The following is a 23051-nucleotide window of genomic DNA, read 5'->3' on the forward strand; positions in this document are numbered from 1 at the left end:
GATTATGATTAGGTTTAATGATAACATGTTTTCATTAAACCTAACATGTGCAACCATTAAAAATATGAATTTGAAAGTGGGATCTTTCTGGCAGTGTACCATTGCCATGTGCTTTAAGAGCAGCTTGAATTGTTGATGCATGCTGGTTCAATGTAAACAATTTGAGTACCAATAATGAAGAACATAAGAGGTTTTGTTTTCACTTGTGAAAATGAAAAGTGCCAGCGTGAACAAGAACTGTTACTGCTATATGCTATTTTTAGTGGCCTCATCCTCTAGCAATGGGTTCTCCTTCTCATAGCAATAAATTGCCACTATGCCCAAAGAAGGGGGACAAGTTTGAATGAGAGCAAAAGTGCATATCCAAGGGTGCTATTTTAAAAAAAGATTTAAAGATATTCGTTTTCAATATATGAAAAAAAAATAAATGGATTATTTACAGTTGTGTTCATAATAGATTAAAAATGTAAGGTGTTGCTTACATGTGTCGAAAGATGTTTTCACGTAAAGCATATTTCGTGCTTACAGGATACACATATACACACTTTTTTTTTAATAACCACTGCAAAAGTAAACAATTTTGAATTATTTCTTATTGATAAAAGGTTTCAAAAATGTAGCACTTGGAGGATAATGTGTGCCCATTGTGGGGTTTCTGTTAACAAGAAACAGTTTCAAGGTAAAAGAACACAAAGAATCAAGAGGCTGGACTTAGGGAAATTTTCCATAATCAGAAGAACTAACATCAATAGAAATATTGGTAGGGCAGCCATCCCCCTGTGGCATGCTCTATTTTAGGTTAAAATGAATAAACTACCTTACAACTACCATCTCACTCCCAGGCTTGATTAGAATATGTTACAAGAATTAATGAAGTAAACCCCAGTAAACAAAGGCACACAGCTTCACCATATATTAACAGCAGCAATCTGCATGTCTTACAGCCATTGAGGAGCAGCAAGAGCAGACTCTCACAAGATATCATCCCATAATCCCAGATGGGTGTCAGGGAATGATATCTTGTGGTTGCAAAGCATGGAACTTCATCTCCTCATATCACATGCAGCTTCCATGGTTTTTCACAGCTTTTATTCCGTTATGTTTTTTGTGTTCTTATATTGCAGGTGTAGTGCCTTTGCATTGCAATATTATAATGATTAATTTGGGAATAATAATATATTTTACCACTGAAGGAGTCTAAGCAAAGGCCTTTGAAATGTGCTAATCAGTTATTTAAATGTTATTATTAAAGTAGTTTAGATTATGACAAATGCAGTGTCAAGTGCTTATTTATCAAACAGAGATGAAACTTTTACTGCCTTGAGGTATGTGAACCATTCTCTAAGTTCCTGTTGTTATGGTATAAAAATGCCTTGTGTAATATTTCCTGTGAAAGTTTTTTGGTGTGAAAACATCTTTGGCAGCACCTACTAAATTTTAGACTGAAGTAAAACCAATTTGTCACGAAAATGTGACACAAATTACGTCACTTCCAAAATGATGCTAATGCAGACACTAACGTTGATTCTTGATGTGAAAACATCTTTGGTGGCACCTACTAAATTTCACTCCAACAGTCAGTTTGACCCTTTGGTGAAAATGTGAAATGGAAATGACACAAATTATTTCACTTCCTAAATGATGCTAATGCAGTCACTAACGTTGATTTGATAGCGTTAGTAAAGGGTGTGAGCATAAAACGTTATATTGTTATTTCAGACTGAAGTAGAACTGATGAACAATGTAAGTTGAATGAACAATTACATCATTTAGGAAGTAGTGAAAGTATTTATAGCATGAGCTTATTCTCACGTTTGCTACTTCCTAAATGACGCTAACTCAGTCACTAATGTTGATTTGGTAGAGTAAGTATTGAGCACAAGCATAAAACGTTACATTTTTCATAACTTCAGTTCTAGCTGTTCGATTTTAAAAGGTTCTGATTTTTGTCAAAGATGTTTTCACATAAAACATCTTTCTGAGCACGAAAGATATTTTCACGTAAAACATCTTTCTAAGACGAAAGATGTTTTCACGTAAAGCATATTTCGTGCTTACAGGATACACATATACACACTTTTTTTTAATAACCACTGCAATTATGAACATATTTTATTATTTTTAGAGTGCCAGTTGATCAAAATAATTACTGTTGTTGTTATCTTAAATATGATATATTTTTACAGTGCTTATACAGGGTGTTTCAAAAGCCACACAAACCATAGTATATTTTTAGTTATATTTCACATTATACATGTAATTATAATAGAGATTGCAATAAATATTAATCATGTTTGCTTTCATTCTCTATCCCAGAGTTCACAAATCCTTTTTGCCATATTTGACAAGACTTGACATAGTGTTTGAACAGTTATTGTTGAAATTTCTGGTTCAGTATTGGTTTTTAATTCATCCAGCATTTGAAGGTTGTTAACCTTCACATATTGGATATAACACTCCTCATATACAGGTAGTTCTTGACTTTACAAGTTAATTCATTCCTAGCGTGTGCTCGTAAAGCAGGAATTCATTTTCCATAGACGTAATGTTAAAAACAGGAGTTATGTTCTGAACAATGAAATTTGACCATAGTAATGTTAAATTAAGGTCAACAAAACAATAGTTTATACTTAAACAATGATTTATTTATCCAAAGAAATGAAAACATAGTCTTTAAAATCAAGCAAATTATAATAATAAAGAAATTATTTATGTCATGCAAACATTAAAGAATGTTTATTCTTCATCATCATTGACTGGTGATGATGAAGAATAATGAGATCATGTTTGCTTATGATCTCAAATTTTGTTTCCATTGTTATTCCTCTTCAAGGTTTCTTTTTATTAATATCAATCTTTGTAGTATTACTTCGTTTTGCCATACTGTATAGTATTAATAAGCAGAATAAATTTGAAATAAGACAAGACAGCAAAAATGAAGAGCAACACAACCACTCTTTGTAATATCAGCATGGTAACTGCTTTGTTATGTAGTCAGTGGGATGCTCTCATCTGCCCGAACAAATAAACAAACAAACAATAAATAGTATGCATAGTTATACAATACTACACTAATACTGTATAGCTACATGTGTGGCTTGAAATGCTGTTTTTATGAAAGGTTAGCATTTATTGCAGTTAATTTTCATGTTGTAAATGAACTACTACTGCTTAGTGACTGAAAGGCAACCGTTGGACATCTACAGATGACAAGGGCTGTTATTGTAATAGTTAGAATCAAATTCCATCTAGTTGTCAATTATTAATTAATGCTAATGATTTTGGTTGATTATTAATTAATGTGCTAAGAGAAATTAAAAATACATTAGTTGGAAGATGAAAGCACTAAATTTCTGTATGAAATTCAATTGAAAGATAAACTCAAATCAGATGAGAATGATAATGCTGAGCAAATTTGGTCAAACATGAAAAACTCAATTCTAGGAGCTGTAAACCTATAAAAAATAAAAGCTGGCTAAGAACTTGGAATGAAGAATTGAAACAATTGATGAGGGAAAAAAAGGCCTATAACCTGTTCCTACAAACTGAAGACCTACATCTACAAATAAAATATAAAAACCTTAGAGCAGAAGTCAGAAAACTAACCAGAAGAATCTGATGAGACAACTGGCATAAATTTGTTAAATCCTTAGAATGTGATATCACGGGCTCACAAAGAAGCTGTTTCAAAATTTTTAAGAAATTATAACTAGACATAAATGATCAATTAAAAACCAACTCTATTTCTCAAGCAGAATGGAAGAAACACTACTCCAAACTATGGTATAGCCCTGGAACTAGGGAATGGGAAGATGAATCTGTGGTAACCAAAGATGAAAATGAAGAAAATATAACGATGGAAGAACTAGATTTAATATTACAAAAATCAAAAAAACCTGAAATGTCCAGGCATAGAAAACTTCAACGTAGAACTATTTAAATATGGTGGCACCTTACTGAAATATGCTCTACTAAAATTATTTAACATCATATGGCATAAGCAACAGATACCCAAAAATTTGGAAATAGGAATAGTAATCAGTTTACACCAAACACAGAGGGATAACAGAGGGATAACACTGCAGTCAACTGTTTCAAAGCTATAATCTAATATACTTAAGAATAAACTTAATAAATATAGTGAACAATTTTTAGAAGAAGAACAGTGTGGGTTCAGAAAAGGAAGAAGTACAATAGATACCATTTTCTCATTACAACAAATTTTGGAGAAAAGAAGAGAATTTAACCTACCAACATTTCCGTTGTTTATTGATTATGAAAAAGCATATGACAATGTAAACCGGCAAAAACTTTGGCAGATTTTTACGTGAAGAAAATATCCCAACCCAACTCCGGAAAGCAATACAAAGCCTATATAAAAACTCAAAAGCTTGCATAAAATACTCTAATGGCCAACTATCAGATTCAATTAGCACAAATAAAGGAGTCAAACAAGAATGTGTGCTATCACCAAATTTATTTAATATTTAAATCAATAAAATTATTAAAGAATGGAAACAAACAGTTAACAACGGAGTATAGTTGAACAACAGGAATAAAAGCCAAACTATATTATATGCTGATGATCAAGTTATAATTGCAAAATCGGAAGAAGATTTACAGATAGCATTAATGAACTGAATAAAATAGGCAAAAAGTATGAGATGAAGATCTCCACCTCAAAAGCATGGATATAAATCTATAAAAAATAAAAACTGGCTAATAAAAAATGAAGATTCCAATGGGATTTTGTGGAAAAAAGTAAAACATCTTTCTTAAAGCTACATTATCACATTCTACATCCAAAGAGTCAAAATTGTTATCAGTGACAAAATAATAGAACAGATATCTGATTTCACCTATTTGGGAAATTTAATAGCAGATGAAGGGAAAGACATCCACGCTAAACTGCAAAAATATAATAAAATGAATGGAATGATTAAATACCACTTCAGAAAACAAATGTCAACTGAAACAAAATTACGACTGCACAACATTACTTCAAAATCAGCCATTTTCAGACTTAGGTAATAAATAAGAAAGATGCACAAAAACTAGAAGCAGCACAAATCAGATTTTTAAGACCATTATTATGCTTTACAAGACTACTAGATCAATAAAGAAATTTAGATATTTGTGAGAAATTATTAAAAGTATATAACATAGTAAATGACATAAAATGTATCAGAAAAAATGGATCAGCCACATAGAAAGAATGAACCTAAACCAGATCCCAAAATTAGCCTTTTAACTACAAACCTGCAGGCAAGAGAGATGTGGGTCAACCAAGACTCACTATTCCATTGTAACTCCAAGAGCTACAATGTAACAAGTCTAAAAAGAATTAAGTTTTTTTTTTTTTTTTTTTTTTTTTATGAAAACCCCAAACAAAACCTATAGTACTTAGTACCATGCATGGGTTGAAGGAGAAGTATGGGGGGGGGGGGATGCCGGAAACTTTGCTCTAGAGACTAAACATGGGTTTCACCACTTCAAGCCTCCAATAAGCAAAGTGGTGGTATTTCACCGGTTGATGAAAGTCATCTACCACCTATTGGATCAAGTTCGTGATGATGAAAATTTTGGTTGCATGAATTTTTAATCATCCTCCAGCCTTACTGGTATTTCAAAAAAATAGGGAATATTCATAAATTAAAAGAACTAGGATGAAAAAAGTACCTATATCTACTGTGCTGTTTTTGAAACAGCACAATAGACATAGGGACTTAGTGATAGGTTAAAATAAACTAGTTTTTTGTTATTTATTATATTTTTTAAATAACTGTGTGCTTTCTCTTACAGTGTATGGGAGGAGCATGGAAGATGATGTTCGTGGAGATATTTCTGGCCATTTTAAACGACTTATGACGTCAATTTGTACTGTAAGTAAAAGAAATCTTTATTGATTTGTATCCTAGATAGGACTTGACAGTAGCCAAGTGATTAATGCAGGAGTGCATTAGCATATATTTCAGTTGACAATGGTTTCAGTCCACATAATTGCTAAATTGATTGTATTATTGTCAAAGTTATTAGTCGTAAACTTTCTCTTACTTTGATGGTTATGCCAGACATATACATATATTACAGTTTCCTTTAATGGCAAATGATGGTTGTTGGTTTGTTTATTTGGTTTTTAGGAGCATTAGCAACTAAGGCCATATTGCTCCAGGGATATGCGGTGGTCATTCCCTGACCTTTCCACATCCTCCGTATTTGGTGATCACAGGCTCGAACCCCGGTCTAATCAAGAAGCATGTGCTATGCACTGCTGCTCCTGCCCACCTGGCTACAGAGGCGCTGGCAAATGATGGCCAGGCTGACATATTTCTAATCATAAGGCCACTGATACTTTAGTCCTGTCAGGACTTTGAGTTTCTTAGTATTGGTGTAGGATTGGTCCTTGAGGTTGTCACAGACATTCTCGCAGATATGCCAGACAAGCTGTACTTGCTACCTGGGAGTCTAAAACACTGATGAAACTGATATTCGGGTGACACTCAAGTCAAGAGGACCCAATTTCGGCGAAGTCCGAACGGTCTGTGACAGCCAAATCCTCTGCTTGCACCTTCACGATGGTGGGACTGTTAGTAATCCTGGGTATAACCTCCATGCACAAGTACATGGTGGGTGACCACCCAGGTGTGAACCAACGTAAGCAGGGGTCTAGGTGTGGTGCCCACAACACATGGAGGAATGCCGCCCCTCTATGTTACCAGGCAGTACTAGGTGGTAGATGACTCTCATCAACCGGTGAAATACCACCACTTTGCTTATTGGAGGCTTGAAGTGGTGGAACCCATGTTAAGTCTCTAGAGCTAAGTTCCGGTCAACCCTTCCCTATCTCTTCCATCATGCAGTATGATTGATGACTTTTGAGGTTATGATTAACGTCATGGCGAGATCCAATATTCCTTACATTTCGAGGGTACAGCTCTACAACAGTGTTCGCAGGCCGGCCGCTAGTTAGTACACCGGACCGAACCTATTGGTAACTCTCTAGGAGGCTTCTGGATCAGCTAGTGTATAATCTTGTTACCTCTACTCTGCCAGATAGTGACTGGAGGGAGTCCGAGTAGTGCGTATACGGGGAGCATTGTCGAGGCCACATTATATCAAGGATCTGGGGATATTCTTACCACGTGTATACCATATCCAAAAATTTCATTACTTCATACAGCATGTGGGTGGGGCATTCCTGTCCCACCCACTTTTTCTTACTATTGAATACACCATGAATTGTCAAACTAATTGAGCAAGCTTATCTGCGAAAAGATCTAAACCTCCCAAGGACTTCCTAATTCATTTCACAAATATACGGGGTCTCAATTCTAATCTCAACGATGTCCATTTCCACTTGCAGTCTGCCAAACCCCATGTACTTTTTCTGACAGAATCTCAGTTATTGGTTGATTCAACTACTGCTCATCTCAGATGCCCAAATTATTCTCTGCATGATTCCTTTCGCCTCAAAGGTAGTATTTGTGCATATGTCAGAGACTTGGCATATTGGAATCTCCTCTCTTCGATCTTCTCTGGCTTAAAATCTCTACCTCATTGTGTCAAATTCATCTGTTGTCTCTACCGTTCTCCCAACTCCACTAATCACTTGAAGCTCTTTGACTTCCTCTCTTCGCAACTTAACTTTATCCAGTCCAACTTTCCTAACAGTGAGGTAATTTTCCTTGGTGATTTTAATGTTCACAACTCCAGCTGGCTTCCGTTTTCTAGTCACACCGACCCAGCAGGTCGAGATGCTGAGGCTTTTGCAATTACTAATGACCTAGCACAGATTGTTCATTTACCTACAAGAATACCGGACAATCTTAATCATACAGCCAATACGCTTGATCTTTTTCTCACAAACAACCCTTCTAAGTACACAGTCGAAGTGAGAGGTCTTTTAGGCACTTCAGATCACAACTTGGTGATTGTCTCTTCTCCAATGGAACCTTTATTTCATGGCTATTCCCAACCTCGTGTTGTTTGGCATTACAAGAATGCAAAATGGGATGACCTGCGAGACTTCTTTTCCTTGGTCGGATTACTGTTTCAAAACTTCTGATGTCAACGTTTGCTCAGATCGTGTCAGCGAAATTATTCTTGCAGGAATGGAATCCTTTATCCCACACTCTACTTTAAAATCTCGTCCTTTATCTAAACCTTGGTTTTCCAATAAATGTGCTAAGGCTGTTCAAGAGAAGAATGTTGCATATTGTAATTGGTTTTTTCTAATTCTTCAGTTTCATTTTCTGCCTACACCGAAGCTCGCAACAATTGTAAAGCAGTAATTAATCAGTCCAAACTAGAGATTGGACAGGCTAAGAGTAGAAAACTTGCTTTTTGCCCTAATGGTAGCTGAGCATTTTGGTCTCTTGCCAAAGCTATTGGCCGCAACTTTTGCCCATCTCTGCTCCCACCTCTGTCCAAACCAGATGGTTCTGTTGTCGCTTCAGCCAAGGATAAAGCTGACATGCTAGCATCCCATTTTTCTTCCAGCTCATGCATTAATGATCTTGGTAAAACACCTCCCACCATTCCCAACACGGTCCATTCAATGCCTCCTGTGGTCTTCCGTCAAAAGGATATCAGAAGGATTTTGATGAATCTTGATGCTAAGAAAGCTCCAGGTCCTGATGGTATTTCTCCACTTGTTCTCAAAACCTGTGCTCCCAAACTTACTCCTATTCTTTGCCGCCTTTTTTCACTTTCTTATTCCAAAGGTGTTTTTCCTTCTGCTTGGAAATTTGCTCATATCCAGCCAGTTCCTAAAAAGGGTGACAAATCCCTCCCATCCAATTATCATCCCATTGCAATTACTTCTACTCTTTCTAAAGTAATGGAGGAATCAATTAACCACCAACTCCTAAACTACCTAGAAACCTTCTGTCTAAGCAACGATCGGCAGTATGGATTCTGTCAGTGTCGATCCACTGGTGATATTCTGGCTTATGTTACCCATTTATGGACTAATTCAATGGAACGGTTCCGGGAAACACAAGTAGTTGCTCTTGACATCTCAAAGGCTTTTGATCGTGTTTGGCATAAAGGTCTTCTAAACAAGCTTCCATCTTATGGTTTGCCAACTGTTTTTAGTAATTGGTTATCCAGTTTTCTCTCTGATCGCTCACTGAGGGTGATGGTAGATGACTCTCTGTCTTCTAACTTCTTCATTAATGCCGGTGTCCCCCAAGGTTCAGTTCTTTCCCCCACTCTTTTCCTCTTGTATATTAATGACCTTCTTCCATTGACTGGAAATCCTATCCATAGTTTTGACGATGATAGCACATTGCATTCCACATTACATTTTGAGAAACCTTGTCTTGCTCAATCAGCTTCAACTTTTCGAAAATCTGCTACCAATTCCTTAAATGTGAATCTTCAGGTAATTCTCCAGTGGGGCAAAGACAACTTAGTTGATTTCAACCCTTCTAAAACTCAGTCTTGTCTTATATCTCGCAAAAAGGATTCTTCTGCTCCTATGCTTATCTTTAGTGACACTCCGATTTCTAGGCAAAATGATATATCTCTTTTGGGGATTACCCTGACTTCTAATCTCTTTTGGCACAAGCACATTACAAATATTGCTTCCTCTGCATCTAAAAAACTTGGTTTTCTCTTTCGCTCTCGGCGTTACTTTTCTTCCAAACAGCTTCTCACTCCGTATAAATCACAAATTCCCCCTGCCATGGAATATTGTTCCCACATCTGGGGTGGTGCTCCCAAAACCTCTCTCAGGCTTCTTGATTCCATTCAGAAGAGGGCAGTTAGGTTAATTAATGATTCATCTTTAACAAAGTCTCTCCACTTGCTGCCTCAAAGACGTACTGTTTCTGCTGCATGCCTCTTCTACAGATACTTCCATGGGCACTGTTCTTCTGAATTGGCTTCTATAATTCCCGCTCTCTCTTTCAAAACAGTCCGAACACGTTCCGCCACCAGCCAACATCCATTTACTGTCCAACTTCAAACCCACAGAACCAACTTTTCATCTTTCTCATTTATTCATTCAACTGCCGTTTTCTGGAACAATCTCCCTTCATACGTATTTCCTGACAATTACAGTCTACAGAAGTTCAAGTTCAATGTCAACAAATATCTTCTTTCGTCTTCTCAACCTCCAACCCAGGCACGGTGCTAAGTACTATAGGTTCTAATACCTCTCGTGTTTGGGGTTCACATGAAAAAAAAAAAAAAAAAGGTTATAAAATAAATTGAAAATAGATGTTGTAATGAGATGACAGTAGATTGAATATGACTACTACAGGAAATAGATACAATGTACTAATGAAAACCCAGATTTCCACAAAACTAAATAATCAAGTTTCCATAATTAGGAAACAAATATCTGACTTGGGAAAAATAATCTGCCTTATAATATCTGCAGAATGGAAAGGAAAAGAATATGAGCCCACGTAATGACACACACCCACACACCCACACACACCCACAGACACCCACACACACACACCCACACACACACACCCACACACACACACACACACACACACACACACACACACACACACACACACACACACACACACACACACACACACACACACACACACACCAAAAAGAGATACAAAACAAGCATGCTACTACCAAAAATAATTCGCTGTTTAACACGTAAAATGTTTCGAAAACGAAAATACCCAATCTTGACTAATTTTATGCTACTGAACACTAAAATCACATTAAAATTTATTGATTGGCTCTTGTTTTCGAATTACAGTTGTGGCCTAATATTAGCAAGTTATTCTACATTATCAAATACAGCTCTCAGCAAAACTCACGGCAATGCTGCAGCTTCAGTGCCACCACACCCTTATCACGTGATTGGCAACTGTCGCCTCACTCTGCATCATGTGATAAGTTGCTGTCAACTCAAATGTGTCTTCGATTCTGCTGCAGTAATCCTCGAATACAGCTAGGTACTGGGCAATTTGTTCTCGGTTAACGGTTGTTCTCTGTGAGATTCCTATATTTTGCACAGTATTTGTGTCATATAAGATTAATATGCCCCATAATTGTGTGAATAGTTCAGTTGACTTCTGTTACGTATGTGGAGAAGTCATGTTAGCTTCAAGAAAGCATTCCTTAACTCAAGCCATAAAAAAGGTGTACTTATTGTACTTTGGGTGTAAAGTAGGCGACTGGACAAGAACTGGACTCCACACATATGCTGCACTATCTGTTCATCAAAACTCAATGCGTGGGTGAATCAAAGGGACATTTTATGCCTTTCACAGTGCCCATTATATGGAGGGAGCCAACAAATCACATCACACTCACTTCTGTATAGTGCCTCCCATTAGAAAAGGGATGACAATGAAGAAAAAGTGGACAGTAGCATATCCAAATATACCATCTCCAATTCATCCCATGCCTCACGGTGAAGTACTACCAATTCCTGAATCAACCGACCGTTTTTCTGTACACTCTGATGAAGATGAAGACACTGATGAACATCAATTTGATATACATGAAGAAGTACAGCAGCCATCTATGTCAAGAGATCCATCATTTTGTCCAAATCTTTATCCTTCTAAACCACATAAGAAAGTGACCTTAATTACCCCATCAAGGATGTTGAACTGCCAAAGAATAGGTCAGAGCTTTTGACCTTGAGGTTATAACAGTGGAATCTTCTAGATCATTCTGTGAAAGTGACATTTCGTACTTGAAATAAAAACCATGATAAATTCTATCAAACAGAAGATGAACTCACTGTTTGTAATGATGCCAATGGTCTTATGGCAGCAATGAACATGAAGCACGTTCCTGAAAAATGGCAACTATTTAAAGAGATTTCTAAGGTGTAAATTTCTTAATGCTGTGTAATTATACAATAGAAATATGCTGCCTTCAATACCTCTTGCTTATTATGCCGTTCACAAAAAAGAAACATATGCAAACATGGAGAACACCCTGATAGGTGTACATTATCAGAAGTATGAGTAGCAGAGATGTGGTAATTTAAAGGTAATCGCCATTTTATTAGGACTACAGAAGGCTTACAATAAGTATTGTTGCTTTCTCTCCGAACATCGTTAACACCAGGAATGAAGAATTTAGTATTTGAACCTCTGGTAGATCCAAATAAAGTTTTGCTTCCACCACTCCACATCAAACTGGGGCTCATGAAAAATTTCATGAAGGTTTTGGAAGTGAATGGTGCAGCATTCACATACTTGCAAGAGAAATTCCGAAGACCTAGTACAGAGACGATTAAGGCATGCGATTTCATTGGTCTACAAATAAAGCAACTTTCCAAAGACCAACAGTTCAAATGTGTCCGTAGTGATAGTGAGAAATCGGCGTGGGAAACGTTTTAATGCTGTTTTGCTATTCATTTTCAAGCTATCGACTCCATCAAATGAAATGATTTCATTAAATATGCCAAAGATGCAATCTGTAAAAGAGCATTATAGTGATCTGTGACAGCGTTATAGTCAGATACGGGTTATAATATAAGAACAGCGTTATAGCGAATCAGCGTAAAGTGAACCGCGTTATAACGGGGGCCTGCTGTACATTATTAGAACTAACAGTATTTCTAAGCCCATTATTCTGCTTTGCATTGCTGTCATAATTAGTTATGTTATCCTTCCAATTTTCCTCAACACCATTTTTAATAACCTCAATGTATAGCTTGACACCCTTGGTGATATACTTTTGAATTCCAAAATGTTGTTTTTTTATATCTTTATGGACCAGAAAGCCAACTCCACCTTCACTCCTTTTGCTGTTTCCATTGGTGTACAACCAATGGTGAGCTGTTGTCGGCTTGCGAGAGCCCATTGTTTTTTTTTTAAATTTGCGAGCCCATTGTTGAGATTTATTTTACAAATGAAATCCTGAAAGCAATTATTGAGTATCCAGAACCGAAACTACTGTGAGGCGAGCGGGTCCCCATTCCCAGCATTTTAATAGTGCAATCGATCGGTTATGTATTTTAAAATTGCTTCATTTTTGATTTAATTACAGTCAGACCTCTGTTTAACGAACTTCTTTATAGCAAATTTTTTTGATCCCCTCGGTAATTACATTTAAAATAGTTTCCATTGAACAAAGAAAATTTCCATGTAACGACCGGATTAGGAGAGACAACTGTGTATGCATTGTTCCCACCTCTGGCCTTTAAGCAATTTAGGTAATTAGAAAATGCGAATTAAGGGTGAAAGGGATTACCGTTTCACAATGTTAGTGGTGTCCGTAAAACCTATGCAGTCACATACCGAGAAGTCGCATTAGTCAATACGCTTTCCATAGCCATTCAGAGGATTAAGAAGACTCTCGACATGGATTATAGTCTCTGATCAACCTGTGTTGTGGTTCCCTTTTACTCTGACAAAGGAACATATGTTTTTCGGAGAAGTGAGTGATCCACTCCTTCCAGTAAATTTCTCCCGTCTGTGTTTACATGGTCGCAGTAGTAGAATATCCGTGTGATTTAGACATTTTGCACAGTATTCAAAGAACCAGTGAGAGCAGCAACATAGAGGAGAGGGGTATTGAGGCAACTAAGATATATAAACTTTACGAAGATGAAACGTTGGCAGATTTTGAAACTTTGTCGAGCCTTTCACTGTGTAGAAAATGTTCTAAAATATAATGGCATATCAGGCAATAATTAAAAAAAAAACTGTATCACCAATCTCCAAAAAACTAGCGTGAGTTAAGGATGAATGCTAAAGAACTTGATGTGGAAACTATAAAGATCGGTCATGTGTTCGGGCCATGATTAGCAGCTTGTAGCTTCCAGATGGTAATTGCGGGTTAAGGGAATTATCCTGCACTGTGCAAACATTTTTTGAATCAGAAGTTAAATATTCCGTATTATTAAATGGACTTTTAAATTTGGAATTTCTTAACCATTTAGCACTAATGCTCAACATCCTGCAAGAGCTCTCTTACCTTTCAGAAGCTTTACAGAATCACAATGGTAAAAAGCATATAAATTAATTATTCGAACTATCAATGCTATTGCTAATTTGAAAAATTCTGAAGGAAATTAAGAAGCTAAAATTGAAAGCATATTGAAGTGGAAAGAATTTGAAGGAATCAAAATTGAAAGTAAAAAAAATTACATCGTGACAAGTTATTAAATGCATTGTTTTATCCTTAAAGGATAACTTATTAATGGAACAGGGTGATTTTAAATTAAATAAAGAAAATAACGATAACATTGAAAATAATTTTAAACATATGCTACTCGAAATTGTGAATTTGAAAGAACTTTCGTCTCAGTGGCAAGACAGTGAAAACCGAATAAAAAATTTAAGTTTTCTGATAAAATATGAAATAAAAATGAATGATTTTTAGAGATTTTGTCAAAGATAGTTTATCTTTAAAATCGAGTGAAATTACCTTTTCAATTAAGAAAGCCAGAAAATATCTTTGAAGCCATTGCCATTAGCAGTTCTGAAGCTGAGCGAGCTTTCAGCGTAATGAATACTATTGAGTGAATGAATAATGTTGACAATTAAACACATTGCAGATCATGATGAGCATACATCTAAATGGAACACCATTACTTCGATTTGATCCAGATTGTTGCGTCAAATCATTCCTCTGTAATCATCGCTCAGCTATTGATCAAAGCAGATCGACAACAAATATTAATAAAGTAAATTGTATATAGCAATTTTTAGAATAAATTTTTCTTGAATATTTGTGAAATAACTTTTTTTCATGTAATCTGTGATTTTTTTTTGTGTACTTTCACAAAGCATTCCACAATAAAAAAAAAACAAATATGTAACATTTGTTTTTTTTTTATTGTGGAATGCTTTGTGATAGTTTTTATGTTATTTGTGATATAGGAAATATTTCGTGTTATTTTTTATTCGCAATATTAAAATTTTATCATGAAAAAAAATATATCCATTATATTTCCCTAGTTAAAAAAAAAGTCGAATAAAAAAGTTGCGCATATGCTGAGCACGCACGGTAGATGATTTATGCGAAACATCCTTTGCGTTTCTTTTAGGCATTTTGATTTGTATATATCGATTACGAAATAAAAAAGCTTTTTTATTGTAAATATTTTATTGATCATTCGCACATTTTCATAATTTCTGGAAGACAAGGTACAATGGATTTATGATAATTAAAGTAAGAGATGTATACTTGCTACTGCAACGTATCTAAATATCTGTAAAATAGCACCGATTGACGTACTGATCTTTTAGTTGAAGCGACATATGCAGCTATTAGGGGCACCTAACAGTGGAATGTAATGAAAATGCGAGACGAAAAAAGAAATTGTTGACAAATATTTGTATTGTTGAAATCATACTTGCTGTAGTAGTAACTTCAGGAAGCATGATTGTGACGTCATACTATTCAAAAATCTAAAAAGTTATAACTCCAGACACCGTCGTATCCAGTTATCATTGTAAGGCGAGGCATGACGACCAGGTTTTTAAGTTTTTTTTTTTTTTTTAGATAGACCTAGGAACATTATACACCTTCACTTATACACATGGTTAAGGGGGTAATAAGCCGCATCTTCCCCCCCTAAATTCGCCCCTGACTTCAGATATCATACCTGTCACGAAAAATGCGTCACACGCTATAATCAGAGTCCTAGTAGTGCGAGCGTGGGAAGCGCCTCTAGTGGAAGCCGTGGATGATGTCACTTCTGTGACCGATCAAATTTACTTGGTAGAAAGTCGGAAAAACTGCGAGCCCATTGTTAAAATATTCACAGCTCACCACTGTGTACAGCAAATTTCCACTTGATAAACTTATAAGTGATTAATTTCTTCTTGTTTCAGCCAAACCGATGATATTCCAGTGCATATTTTCTAATTCCTTTTTTACCTCTAATATCCCGTCTTCACTGATGAGTGATCTTACGTTGTAACAGGCCAAGTTTAGTTTCTGTGCATGGCAGCCTGATCGTACCCAGAGATTCTTAGCACCCTCTGCTTCCACTCTGATCCTCTCTCTGCCATAAGAGGGGGAGTGAAATCCGCTGGGAACTTGAGAGCCATTTGTTTTGTTGTACTGTCATGTGCTGGAGTGTTTGGTCTTTTCCTATTCATGCTGACCAGGCTTCTTGAAGAGAATCACTCTACACGTTCGTTGCCACCTATGTGACATAACAGGGCTTACCATCGAGAAGATGTGCATGGGTAGTTCTTGCTATCATGTTGACAAATTTTGCAACCTTTTCAGATAGAAAATTGATGTGGGTCAACACATGAGGTTCCCTACCACACAACCAATCAGCACATGAGGTTCCCTACAGATAGGTTCCCCTTTAGCAATAAAATTTTTGTTTTTGACCTGGATGTTGTTAATTTATGGAAGTCACACCAAGCATTCATATCTTTTATTATTTCATTAGGACGTTGTTTAGTTTATAGCCGTTAAGAGTGTTCAACTAATATTACCAGGTCATCCACATATGCAATCATATGAACACAACTGTATTCCTTCTGTAACCAATTTCCACATTAGTGGCCCAAAAACAGATCCCTGCAGACATCCTCGAATAGCAGATTTAGTTATCGAATTCCAACTAGATTTAACCGTAAAAGATCTTTCATTAAGCTTAAGCATTTCTTTAAACTGTTTCCTAAGCATTTTCTTGTTTTCAACAAATGCCTGCTTGAAGGAATTTTTCCCTCCCCTTGGAAGGATGTTCTTCTTAAGATCATTTTGATATCACCTGAAAAACATAAAACTGAGCCCTCTTCTTATCATCCAATTGCACTTCTACTGGGTTTGGGCATGTTTCACAGTGAATATTGCAATATATGCAAGAAAATTTGGGATTCTCAAATAAACAATATGGCTTTACTCCTGGTCGTGGTACAGAGGATGTTTTAAAATCATTGGTTAAATTGATTAGAGATTCAAATGCAAAATATGTTCTTGGTATTTTCATTGATTTTGACTGGGCTTTTGATAATATCTCTTGGGACAGTGTGTTATTGATGTTTCGCCTCGCAAAATGCTCCCATCAGCTCTATAGCTTCATGGTGGATTATTTTAATAACTTCCCCTTCAACGAGGTCCATACCAGGACATCTGTTATTACAAATTTTGTTAACAGCTGAATTAAGATCTTCCATTAAAATGGTTCGCAACCACAATCACAATCTAACCGATCAGTACTATCAGAATGCTCCACCTCATCCATATGATGATGAGATCCATTGACTAGGTGATCAAGTATAACATTAATACTGCCGAGCCAATCTATAGTTTCAGTCTCCACAATGCATAGAACTTATCACAACCCCAGATGGCCTTAATTTGTGCAAATACAACTTATAAACAATATCCCATGGGTCCTCATTATCAGTTGCTTGCACTAAGGTTTTCAATGCATCAAATTTCCTTTTAGCTATTAAACGGGTATATTTTCTTTTGATCAATTGATACTCGATTTTCAACCTAGCAATAGATTCTTTATTATCCCACAATTTCTGATGTTGGAACTTCTCACACATCCTGTGACCTCCCTCCAGAGATTAGTAAGATCAGAGGATCACCATTGCACCGGAGCATGTTTACTTTACTTTACTTTAATTTCATTGACTCCCTCAAGGCATCAGATAACTTCTGTTATAATAGTTGAACTACATCAAATGCATTAATCCTATCCAACTCAGCTAACGACATTTCACCAAAAATTGTCCTAACGAATCTGTCAAACTTACCCCAGTCAGTAAATTTTTTCTATATGACCTAGTTTTGGCGCATTATAGCCTTAGTTGCTAATGTGCTAATAAAACCCAAAAACCAACCAACCAACCCCAGTCAGCGTGCTTAATCACAAATCTTTGAAGTTGTAACAAATGCGGCTCAATAAATCTGCTTCTAGCACAGCCTAAGTTGAAAGTAATCACTCAGTGATCGCTGTTAATCCAATCTGGTTAAACTTGCCAATTAGATATGAAATTGAAGGCCATACTATTGGCCAACTTTACATCTATGTTAGACTTGCCATTAATAGTAAAAAACGTTGGTGCATTACTAGGCTTATAAATGATCTCAAGTTTAGATGAGGATATCAGCTCTTCCAGTAACCTGCCTCTGGCATCTGTATCTAGAATGCCATAAAAATTTTTAGCATTTGAATCCAGACAGATAAGCACTTTCTGCCTTTCAATCTGAATAACGTCTGTTCCAAATAGCTAAGAGAGCAATGAGGGTCTGCATCAGGCCGACAGTACATAGATATAATGAAAAATTGTCCCCAAATAGCTTCAATACCAACACAGACTGCATATGATGTACATAAGGAGTCAATTCTGGTCACAACCAGATCAGAGCTGAAAATCAGTATAGCAGCCCTTAGTTTGTCAAACTTATTTGAGATAATTCTAATAGAGTTGGGCTATCCAGTTACCTGACCTCTATAAACATAAGGTTCCTGAACACAATGTCAATCCTTTCAGGTTCACAAACTAATCTTAGTTCATCTACTACAGATCTTGCACACTGCACATTAATTTGGAGCACCTTGAGTTTGCCTTACATATGATTTCTATGGGTAAGAGTGTTATTGCTCATTACCGTAAAGTGCAGAATACGTTCTTTCCTTAGTAACTTTTGGTGAAAATATGTATTCAGGACACTTCTTATCTCTAACCGAACGAGCAGCAAACCTATTTTCCACACTACAATTGGAACAACACTGAGGTTTGTTTTTATTTTTACAGAATTTAAAATTATGACCCATTACACCACAATGACTGCTAACTGGCCTATCACTTCTACATGTCTTAGAAATGTGCTCATACCTCGGAAAATTATAACAAATGGTAACCAAATGAAATTCCTTAAACCTGTAGGACATCAATCCAATAAAGATCTGTGTTTGTTTATCAAGAAACTTTTTAACTCTACAGGATATTTCCAAGATCAGTTAATTCCATTTTTGTTTTTGTTTTCACTAGAAAAATGTATTTTCACCTCATCACTGATATCATCTCTACATAGATCCATATGTATTAGGTTTCTTTCATATAACTCATTAAGCAGATCTTTATTTACGACCTTAATTACATCATATAATATTATTTAATTAATTTAATAATATTATTTATTATAATATTTGGAAATATTATTGTTGTAATTAATTTGCTTTGTGATATTCAATCTGTTTCTTTATGAGGTTATATGTCCTAATATCCTCAGTCTCTTTGTTAGACTCGGTCTCAGTCGCAGTACCCTTGTCAGGTAGACTTCACATTCTCCTAATTCGTACCTTTTTAAGCAAAATTTCCACAATTTTAGAGACCACTTTTTCTACATCCATGCTAGACTTAAATTTAGAATCATGCTCAGGCCTCATCAGAAGTACATTATTAGAACTAACAGTATTTCTAAGCCCATTATTCTGCTTTGCATAGCTGTCATAATTAGTTATGTTATCCTTCCAATTTTCCTTAACACCATTTTTAATAACCTCACTGTATAGCTTGCCAGTACACCTCAAACCTGTAATTATTGCTATATATTCAGTTAGTGACCCCTCTAAACATCTGTTTCTCTCTTTCCGGTGTTCATTACCTATTCCCAACTTCAAAGCTAGACTTTCCAGATAACCCCATCTAGCCAATATTTGAGAGATAGCATCATTATTGATTCAATGTTCTGTAGCAAATAAATTTCCTCTAACTTTCGTCTCATACATGTAATGACAACATTTGATTGGTTCATTATGGAAATAGTTAAGTGCTTGATTCTGCTTATTCAGTCCATCTCTATCAAACAACTGTGAATCTATTAAATCTGGTTCATAATCCAATTCATTTGCTACTAATCTTGCGACTGATATCCAGAGGCATGTGAGGCAATATTTGTTGGCATCAATGTTGACAGAATTATTAAGATTGTCAATATCCTCGACTGGATTCTTGTATTTTCTATTAGTGTTTAAGTCCATTTCGATATTCCTGTTAACTTGTCTCATTTCTTCATTATTCTTAAATACCTCTACTTCATTTAATACATTAGTCAGATTTTTTTTATGTTTATTGTTCCTCCTTTCTCTCCTTCTCAAAACAGGAGATTTACTGTTAACCGAAGTAAGAGTGCCCTTCAGTTAAGACGATACTGTCAACACGATAAACACTTCTACTGCTTCTTATCATAATATAATTCTCAGTGGTTCTGCTTCTTGAGGAGGCAGAGCTGTTGACATCCAAGTCACATTCCAAGGCCCTGCCATAGCCCAATCAGTGCTGCATTTTTAAACAGTTTGAATAATTCATTAAAAAACCCATTCACTGTATTTACCTCATCATTACTTACAAAAGGCGCACACGCTTCTTGATTAGACCGGGGTTCGAGTCCGTCACCACCAAATACGGAGGATGCGGAAAGGTCAAGGAATGACCACCGCATATCCCAGAGCAATATGGCCTTAGTTGCTAATGCTCCTAAAAACCAAATAACAAATAACAAATAACTTACAAAAGGCTCAATCTTGGGGAGCTCTTGAATTTTAACTGTGGATTTCCTATTTGTTTTGTTACTCTCCCCTGACACAGTATCTTTGTTAGCACTCATTTTATTAATTTATGCTTATTACAAGAAATATGCATTTAGTCAAAGCTTAATAAAGAGACGGCACTCACCTCAATAATCTGTTGTGGTTATATGAATCATAAAAGAGTAGTGTGAGAAACCATTGGTTAAACTAAAAACGTTGTTTAAAAATCAAGATAAGGAAGGGGGGTTTAAAAAGAGTAATTGAAAAACTTAGCTTAGAGGGGGAGGGGTGCACCATATCGTCCTCTATTTGTCTGAAATTAAAAAAGATTAAGGCCAATAATTGAGAACAACTTACTTTTGATGGTTCATCTTCAGTTGGCGATAAAAAGAAGAGAGCGAAAGGGTTGCTGTAGATCTTAAGTACCTGAAATGTTGTGCTGGACACATGGTAATTTAATTTGCGTTAGATTCCAAATGGTAGACAAGGTAACTGGAAGTTTTGTGTTTAAGACGTCAAGATCGGTGTTGAGATGATACCATTCTATTACGAGGGTCTCGTATAGAAGGAGTTTATAATTTGAATTTATTTTGACGATGGTTGTTGCGGTATCAGCTGAGGAGCCCCTGACTGCTGAATACGGTCGATCTGCCAACCCGCACTGGACCAGCGTGGCAGATTATGGTCCATTTCCCTCAGCATGAATTGTTGAGGAGGCTTCCATCCTGCAGTGGGTTGATAATGGCTGCACTTTACTTTACTTTTTTACATGTTGAGACATTTCAGTATTTCCTTGCTGTGTCCAAAAACTATGGGTGTGGTAGAAGGCACATGTGTTTGCGATGGTGGATGATCCAAATTTATTAATAGTGCTCCTGACGTAGCATGCATTACAGTCGGGTTGATATTTGATTAAATACACTATGTTGTTGATGCCTTTAGTGTCGTAAAGGCGGGTTTCTTTATATTTATTAAAAGGGCTCCTAACTTATTATAGCTAGAAAAAATTATAGAGATATCAGTGTTAGTGAAGATAAGGCATAATCGTCTAGCAATTTGGCAGTGGTAAGGGAGAACAAGGGCGTCTCCGTAGCCAGGTGGGAAGGAGCAGCAGTGCATAGCACATGCTTCTTGATTAGACTGGGGTTTGAGCCCATCACCACCAAATACGGAGGATGCGGAAAGGTCAGGAAATGACCACCGCATATTCCCGGAGCAGTATGGCCTTAGTTGCTAATGCTCCTAAAAACCAAATAATAAATAACAAAGGGAGAACAACGTGAATGTTGGACGGGTTGGATATTTTATAACTGGATTTAGAAACACTTAAACTAACAATCTTACTTTTAACAGTTGAAATAATTTGTTGGATTAGTTTGATGGATATTTTTGGCTGTAAATTTTTCAGTGAGATATTTTAACTCAAAAGATAGATCATCCTGTAATTAATAGTACTTGAAGGCATTAAAAACTTGGTTGTAAAAAACTGATTTCTTTACACTAAGGAAGTGATGTGATAGAAAATGTAGGTATTGGCCTGTGTTGGTTTTTTTTCCTGTAGATTTTCGTCTTTAGCCTGTTATTTTGTTTATATATGGTTAATTAAGAAAATTGCGTTATTAGTTTCTAGTTCTAAGGTGTATTTTAATCTTGGGTATACTGAATTAAAACTGGTAAAAGGATCATTGATGATGTTTTGGTCTCCGAAATTCAAATTATAAACTCCTTCTATACGAAACTCTCATAATAGAATGGTATCGTCTCAACACCGTCTTAAACACAAAACTTCTGGTTACCTTATCTACCATTTGGAATCTCACATGAATTAAATTACCATGTGTCCAGCACAACATTTCGGGTACTTAAGATCTACAGCAACCCTTTCACTCTTCTTTTTATCGCCAACTGAAGGGCGCCTCCGTAGCCAGGTGGGCAGGAGCAGCAGTGCGTAGCACATGCTTCTTGATTAGACCAGGGTTCGAGCCTGTGACCACCAATTTGGAGGATGTGGAAAGGTCAGGGAATGACCACTGCATATCCCCGGAGCAATTTGGCCTTAGTTGCTAATGCTCCTAAAATCCAAATAACAAACAAACAGCCAACTGAAGATGAACCTTCGAAAGTCCGTCGTTCTCGACAATTGGCCTTAATTTTAATTTCAAATAATTTCAGACAACTAGAGGATGATACGGTGCACCCCTCCTCCTCTAGGCTAAGTTTTTCAATTACTTTTTTTAAACCACTCTTCCTTATCGCGATTTTTAAACGTTTTTAGTTTAACCAATAATTTCTCACACTACTGTTTTATTTTATATATATATATATATATTTTTATTTTTTTATTTTATTTATTTATTTATTATTTTTTTTTTATTTATTTATTTATTTATTTTTTTTTTAATTTTTTTATTTATTTTTTTTATTTTTTTTTTATTTTTTTTTTTTTTAGGCCCTTGCCACTGAAATCTTAGGAAATTAGGTGGCAGGGCCTGCCAGAGTAATTACTTCTAATGCGATCCCTCTATGCCTGACCTGCCTCCTCGGGGTTAAGTGTGGGCAATGGGGGGTCCCACTAGGGGCCCAACGG

At 36.1% G+C, this 23051-nt stretch overlaps 1 protein-coding gene across 1 annotated transcript in view; it reads left to right on the plus strand.

The window, feature by feature from the left end:
• LOC150081685 (annexin B9-like) overlaps positions 1-23051 on the plus strand; it is a 208120-nt gene that overhangs the window by 129537 nt on the left and 55532 nt on the right. The window contains exon 7 of the mRNA XM_090380286.1: positions 5803-5882. Coding sequence (XP_090236412.1) covers positions 5803-5882 — 80 coding nt within the window. The remainder of the gene's footprint in view (positions 1-5802; positions 5883-23051) is intronic.

Source organism: Mastigoproctus giganteus, chromosome 8 (assembly GCF_048544385.1).
Source record: "Mastigoproctus giganteus isolate SK-2022 chromosome 8, ASM4854438v1, whole genome shotgun sequence".
NCBI classification, from domain to species: Eukaryota; Metazoa; Arthropoda; class Arachnida; order Uropygi; family Thelyphonidae; genus Mastigoproctus; species Mastigoproctus giganteus.